Source organism: Melitaea cinxia, chromosome 4, assembly GCF_905220565.1.
Source record: "Melitaea cinxia chromosome 4, ilMelCinx1.1, whole genome shotgun sequence".
In the NCBI taxonomy this organism is placed as follows: domain Eukaryota; kingdom Metazoa; phylum Arthropoda; class Insecta; order Lepidoptera; family Nymphalidae; genus Melitaea; species Melitaea cinxia.
In genome coordinates this window covers 12,073,754-12,081,569 of record NC_059397.1, presented here as the reverse complement: position 1 = coordinate 12,081,569, position 7,816 = coordinate 12,073,754, and the positions used below count along the sequence as shown (strand labels likewise).

Below are 7,816 nucleotides of genomic sequence, written 5' to 3'. Positions count from 1 at the left end.
TAAAGTGTACTTCAAACTACATCAAATCGCATGTGCTCGTATAGCTCGTATAGTAAATGTTTTATGAAACATTAGCCTCTAACAAGCGCGTTATAACGTTGTATGAAAATGGGAAAGAAAATACGGCAAGTATATTAGCTTTAGCACCGACTACAACCTATTCGAGATTTCCCTGTAAAGCCGTTCTCAATAGATGGCGTCAGGTAATAAGCTCAGCGATGGGCTATTATGATGCTGAGGGAGAAATTCGTATCACAAGAAACCAGTGCGATATCAGTGGTAACTTTTATGTAATGGGAGCAGATTGTAGCGTGCACGCCGCATACAATTGTAATCGATTAGAAATAGCCGCCAGCTGCAATTTACTACAATTGTTCGCTGTGCTCGCGTTTTGTTCTGGAACTGATAATTTTCAATGTAGCGTTCATATTTTATAAACATTTCATCTAAAAATGGGTTTCTATTTATGGGTTTGTTTTTTCATATTTTATTGTATGCATGTGCATTTTTTACAATAATTGTTATACGTACATAAATTGGATTTTTTAGAAAAAATATTGTGACTGGCAATACGTACCATACTACTACATATATATATATATATTTGGGTGCAGGCCTAAATAAATAACTTTATTTTTCTACGTTTTATTCTTTAAAAAGATTGTAATGTTATTTTAAGGAAGTGGAGACTTTTAGGTGACCGGGTAAGTCTCACAAAGCTTCTTTGTTGCTTGAAATTGTGACTAACGTTATTAGTTTTAGTTACTTTCTTTTGAAAACTTTTGTATTAAAATGCACTAAAATATACTAGATCGGCAAATTTAAAATTTTCAAAAAACGATGAGCTAATTCCGAGTATGTATAAAGGTAAGGTAAAAGGTAAGGAGGTATGTATGGTTTGCTTAATGCGTTGCTATTCTGTCCGTCAGCAGACCGAACATTATTCACGTAGTAAGCTAATCAACGGCAGTTGAAATTTCACAGCTATTTACATGTGAATACAGGTAGTCATTTTCAAGGGTGGGCATCTCCAAATTTGAGTTGTCCTCACAAAATTTTTCAAATGCTTATATGATTTAAAACCGAAACACTTTTTCACTATTTCTTTTAGGCTCATCATCATCATCATTACAGCCTATACAGTCCACTGCTGGACATAGGCCTCCACAAGTTTACGTCAAAAATAACGTGAACTCGTTAACGTGTTTTGCCCATAGTCACCACGCTGGGCAGGCGGGTTGGTGACCGCAGTACTGGCTTTGTCGCACCAAAGACGCTGCTGCCCGTCTTCGGCCTGTGTATTTCAAAGCCAGCAGTTGGATGGTTATCCCGCCATCGGTCGGCTTCTTAAGTTCCAAGATGGTTGTGGAACCTTGTTATCCCTTAGTCGCCTCTTACGACACCCACGGGAAGAGAGGGGGTAGCTAAATTCTTTAGTGCCGTAGCCACACAGCACTAGCCATAGTAGCCATTTTCTTTTAGGCTAATATAATTTAAATAACTTACGTGTGTTTGCTGGCAAACGAAAAAAAAAACTGACTTCAATTACATTGACAAGTAATGCAACGTAGGTAGACGAAAAAATAGTAAAGTAGAGACGCTTTATCAAAGATTACTCCAAAAATTGTAATTAGATCTCGATGAAATTTAAATGTTACCACATGATAAACATCGGCTTTAAATTAAATTAAAAATCATCAAAATCGGTACACTCAGTAAAAAGTTATAAGGATTTTCGAGGGTTTCCCTCGATTTCTCTGGGATCCTATCATCAGATCCTGGTTTCCTTATGATGGTACTAAACTTAGGATATACCTTTACAACAACAAAAAAAAATATATCAAAATCGGTTTATAAACGACGAAGTTATCCCCGACAGACATAAAAAATACATATATATAACGGTCGAATTGAGTACCCTCCTCCTTTTTGGAAGTCGGTTAAAAATAGTTTTAATTTTATACCTATTTTAAAAATAACATTTTATGAACGAATTTACTTTCAAATGTTGTCGTAGGTATAGCAAAATTAATTTTTATTATACTTTGTTATATCTATAGAAGAATTATTTACAGTAAATATACTTAGAAATAATCTTGATAAACTAAATTATATCAATGTAATTTACCTCAAATTTAATATAACATTTTGATTTTTATAATGTATTTTTTGTTAATAAACGAGGTTGATATCCCGTTAACTTAAAATGAGCTTGCCGAGATTGTTATAATGTCGCCAAATTTAATTGAATAAGGTTCGCTTACATTTTACGACACGGCGTAGCTTAAACCGCGATATTAATCTGTTAAATCAATTGACAAAAATGACAAATTCGATTTTCGACTTATGATTTTTATTTGAAGGAATTAAGGCTTAAAGTCAAATATTCGTCGATTATGAAAACAAATTACACTGCAAATATAATTATATATTAGTAGTCATTCTTGTAAATCGCATTTTTGGCTGTGTACTGAGTAACTTATTTATTTTAGTTGCTAGGAAAAAGTACATTTTGCGGTGGCTGGTATAGGAGTGGTGTTTTTATTGGAAAATTTATATAGCAGCGTTTAAGAGCGTCACTGCGCGGGCCCTCTCCGCCACACCGTTGTGAAGACATCTCGCTGTCCCTTTATTGCTTGCTTGAAATTAATGTCTCGACCTAACAGCGAAGGATTTTCTACTTTGTGGGAACGTTTATCGGATTTTATTACGTAAATATTTTATGAGGGAATGAAACAGTTAGGTGGCGGAATAATAAAGCAGTCATCTAATAACATATTTTTCAATAATTTTTTCATTAAATATACGTATTACATTTAGGTCTTAATTTTTTTTATACGTATATAAAATTAATTAAATAGTAATATTTTTTTAATTCCAAGTCAAGGGTCAAGTAAAATTCATTCAAACTCTACATTACCGCATAAAAATTGATAATAAGTTCAATTATAAAAATACGACTAAGGACAAATTTTATTATAAAAGTGAAAGTTCGGGTGTGATAAATTAAGCAGTATTAATATTATTCGAAGGGATTGTTAGACCGGATGCGCTGTTGTCAAATATCGTATATTCGTTAAATTTTAGATTTTAGTTAAGAAAGTCTATTAAAAGTTATTATTTATCTAAAAAAAAACTATGAGCATTTAGAATTAGACGTTAACTTTTACTACAGATTAGGTAAAACTAAAGATACATATATCGAGTGTCATAGATAATCGGTGTTATAAATGAAACCTAGATTTACCAATATTCAGACTTTTACAGTAACATATGTTGAATAGGATTGTAACGGCATCGTTAATACAGGTGTACTGCGAGTTGCTAATTTATGTTTAACGTATTTAACTATGTCGTAAAGTTTTACACAACACTTATAAGTCGTTTGTAAAATATGTAACCAGTAAACCTTAACAAACAGCTCGTTTGTTAACATTACGTCCAGTTTACCGCTTCGTGCACCGCGGAAGGGGAAGGGGAGGGGGGGGGGGGGGTTGGCACAGGGTGTAGCGCGTGTAATTTTCAGATTAGTTTGTTCAGTAGCGAGTCGAGCTCTGCCTGCCCGCAAATATGCGGCCAATAATAATGCCCTAGCGGCTGCTACCTTTTAGCCCACGTCAACAACGCCTAATTTTTAAAATTCAAATTGGATATTTTATGTTTGTGATGTTAAAGGACTATTCTACCCTTTAAATTAGTAACGAGAACCACCAAAAATTGCAAATGCTTTTTATTAGTATAAACTGCAAAAATGTTTCGTCTTGAACAGCTTCCATTTTATAATCAGGCATTATATTCCTTAGAAATACGTAATTAGCTTATAAGAAAGGCTTTACTACTTCTTCAATATAAATCAGTGCCATCCAGATGTTTATTATCAGTTTCGCTCGCAATAAATAAAGTCGTATTATATTCTTGAGCGGACGATCTCGACGCTCTATAAATCATTTTTTATTGTGCTGTCGAAGAGCTCTGGTAATAGCGGAGTTCGAAGCTAAATTGGGTTGACTCCCACAATAAATAGACAATACTTCATTATAGAAATATTTCGTATTTAGTTAATCAATTAACATTTAATTTATGCAGGTTTGTATGTCAGTATTTTAAGCCCGTGTGTTTATTTTACACTATAGGTTAACAGTTGAACGCTTTTGAAAAACACTTTGCACACGGCTGGGCGGACAAGCGCAACATTAGCTACAAAGCGCTTTAAAATTTATTTTGCCTCTAGGAATAAATAAACTTAAAATGAACACATGAAAAAAAAAATTAACAAGTATTTTAATATGTAAATAATGATTTTTAAAAACAGTTTAAGAGCATAACGAATTGAGCGTTACCAAAACAATAGGTTTTTATTTTAGACAACGATTTAGTTTTAGAATATATTATTTTTGTATGTTTCAAGATATTTTTTTTTATTACAACATAGATTTAGAGAATTTGATCATAATATTTTAATTATTTTAAAGATTCAGTACTTATTTCAAATTATTTACGTAGACAGATTACATTTTTTTAAAGTTTACAAACTTTCATAAAGGAGCGTTCACGGTACTCATCCTCTATTCTTTAAAATTTTGCCTTAATTACACGTAACTTTTCCGTGCTAAATGTACTATTTTGTACCTTACTTTGATATTCTTGTTATATTTGAAATGTAAATTAGAAAAAAAAATATTATTTGTATTCATTTTAATATCGTTTATCATTTAATTAATTCGAAGCATGCTTTGAAAGAAACAAACAATAAATTATGTCTTCACTTACCAAAGCTGTTTCAAGGCTTAGGATTTGTTCAATTAAGTTTAGTTAAATTGCTAACGGACATTGCAGCTAGAATATCATTCGGACCATACGTCAACATGGCGTTGTGGAAACAATGAGAACATAATATCCCGGCATTACTTCCGGTAGTTACTCCGCGTACTACCCACTACGCCCCATTTCTTCCTATTCCTTTACAATGTAACTTAACGCTTTCAATGTGAGTAGCTTATGATTAAAATTATTTAAAACGACCAAATATAATTTAAGATCTCTGATATCTTGTAAAAATAATCTCTTTTTGTTCTTCTTTTGTAGTAAAATTTTCAAATGAAACTTTGAAGTAGTTTATAAAACTATAAGTTAAAGTAAGAGAAAAATGGATAAATATATAAAAATTTATGGTAACTAAGAGGTTAAAATAACATTTTTTCGTTATTATTTATAAACTCTATAATATTTTCGATGTTAGTTAAATATACATACATAATGATAGTAGAAAATAAAATAGAAAATTTGATGTTAATACTGTTAATTTGTATTTGGTGGTTAATGATGATAATGATTATTTAAAAGTTGCTTTTTACTAACTCTTAAAAAATCATAATCAACGTTTAAATCTATATTTTTGTGGCTTATGTATACTGATGTATTTTGAATTACCTTTAACCTTTGGGAGAAAAGAAAAATGAAAAAAAAATCATTATAATTAGGACTGCTGTATCTTTGAATCTTTCTTTATATATTTTTTAAGTAAAACTTCTTTACGCACGCTTAACTTGGGACGTAAGCTGGTAAAAGTATGATGAGAACGTTATGAAAAGTGTGATTGGGTGCAGCGAACGGAGCAAAAGAGAAAGAGAGATGCGAGCACACATTTTCTTTCTCTCTTTCTCTTCTAGCCAGTTACGTTTCGTATTTCTAAGACAGTGCAGGCCTATTGCTAAAGAAGTTTTACTTCAGTCGTGTGATCTACAGCACACTTATTTTTTTTTTTCGATAAGTATGTAAAATGTTAGCATTATTACATTACTGGGGGATGCTTGTCTCAGAATTCGAAATTACAAAGGTAATATTTTTAACACCTATGATATTTAATACCTTGAATCTAAAAATATGCAAAGAACATTCGAGGTTTGCACTCCAATCTCGTTGCAGTCCACCACCATCTCGAGACTGAGAAACCGGCCCTATTGTTCCTCTCGGAGACGCAGATCGGCAGTCCGTCTGACACGGCATACTTATGTTACCCGGGATATACCTTGGAGCATAATTTTAAACCACGCGCGGGCGTTTGCTTATATACCCGCGACGACATATGCTGCCGGCGTCTCCGTAATCTTGAAGACCCCAACTTCTCCAACTTATGGGTTTTGGTGGATACAGGAGTGGCGAAAATTCTTTACGTCTGTGTTTACCGTTCACACAGCGGAGATGTGGAGACAACCAGGCTTATGCAACACCTTAGTGAGGCGGCTGACGCGGCTCAGCAGCGGTATCCTACTGCTCAATTGGTAATGCTGGGAGACTTTAACGCCCACCATCAAGAGTGGCTATTCCCATACCAGCACACTGACCACGCTGGTAGAGAGATTCGTAACCTCGCTTCAACGCTTAATCTCACCCAGCTAGTCCAAGAAGCAACTAGGGTACCCGATGTTGACTCGCATATTGCCAACTGTTTGGACCTACTGCTGACAACAGATCCTGACCGCTATTCGGTTTCAGTCTCATCGCCTTTAGGCAGCTCCGACCACTGTCTGGTGAAGTCTGTATCCGTTTATTCGCCGCCCTTTCCCTGCCCCAAAGGCACCCGCCGAATATGGCGATACAAGTCAGCAGATTGGGATGAGATGCGTTCTTTCTTTGCATCGTACCCGTGGCGGCAGATTTGCTTCTCCTCTGATGATCCTTCATCATGTGCGAATGCTGTGGCTGATGTGCTGCGTCAGGGAATGGAGTATTACATTCCATTCACTGACGCTTCAGCCTCCGTGGCAGCTCGACCCTGGTTCAACTCTGACTGTTCTCGTGCTGAAGCAGAAAAGAACACTGCTTACCTGGCCTGGGTCGATGCTCGTAACCACAAGACAACAGACGTGAGCCAGAGGAAGAAAGCCTATAATAGAGCTGCCAAGTCCTGCAAGAAGGCTCTCCGGAAGGCTCGATTTGACCACATTGGCAGAATTGGGACTAGGCTTTCGTCATACCCACCTGGTAGTAAGGCCTTTTGGTCCCTGGCTAAGTCGGTTGAGTCGAACTTCTGTCGCCCCTCACTAAACCTCCACTGCTAAAACCCGATGGATCACTAGCCCACACCGCTGAGGAGAAGGCAAACCTATTTGCAAAACTCTTTGCAGAATCCTCATGTTTAGACTCAGGCAGCGCCACACCTCCAATTTCTTCGATTCGATGCGAGACGTCCATGTCTGAAGTCCGAATTCATCAAAAAGAGGTCCTTAAAACCTTGCGCAATCTGGACGTGAATAAAGCTAGTGGTCCTGACGGAATACCTGCCATAGTACTCAAAACTTGCGCACCTGAGTTGTCTCCAATCCTGACACGTCTGTTTCGTCTCTCTCTAGCGACAGGACAAGTGCCGAAAGCCTGGAAGCAAGCTAACGTGCAGCCTGTGCCCAAAAAGGGCAGTCGAGCTGACCCTGTCAATTACAGACCAATTTCCATAACGTCCATACTCTGTAAGAGTATGGAACGTATACTGAATAATCGGCTTCTGGCACACCTTGAGGAGAACGATCTTCTTAGCGACCGACAGTTCGGTTTTCGTCGCAAGCGGTCCACTGGTGATCTTCTCGCGTATGCCACACACATTTGGAGTGAGGCTATCGAGAAACACGGGGAAGCCATAGCGGTCTCGCTCGACATCTCGAAGGCATTTGACAGGGTCTGGCACGATGGCCTTATTAGCAAACTTCCCTCATACGGCCTACCCGCTTCTCTCTGTGTTTGGATATCTGACTTCCTGAGGGATCGATCAATTCGCGTGGTTATAGACGGTTGCGAGTCCGATCGTTTGGTCATCAATGCC

General features: G+C 36.6%; 1 protein-coding gene across 1 annotated transcript; it reads left to right on the top strand.

The window, feature by feature from the left end:
- The first annotated feature begins 5,779 nt into the window (after positions 1-5,779).
- Positions 5,780-7,061, top strand: LOC123670397. Its single transcript, XM_045603895.1, has 2 exons — positions 5,780-5,836; positions 5,892-7,061. Exons 1-2 carry the CDS (start codon positions 5,780-5,782, stop codon positions 7,059-7,061), a joined length of 1,227 nt encoding a protein of 408 aa, XP_045459851.1.
- Positions 7,062-7,816: the final 755 nt, after the last annotated feature.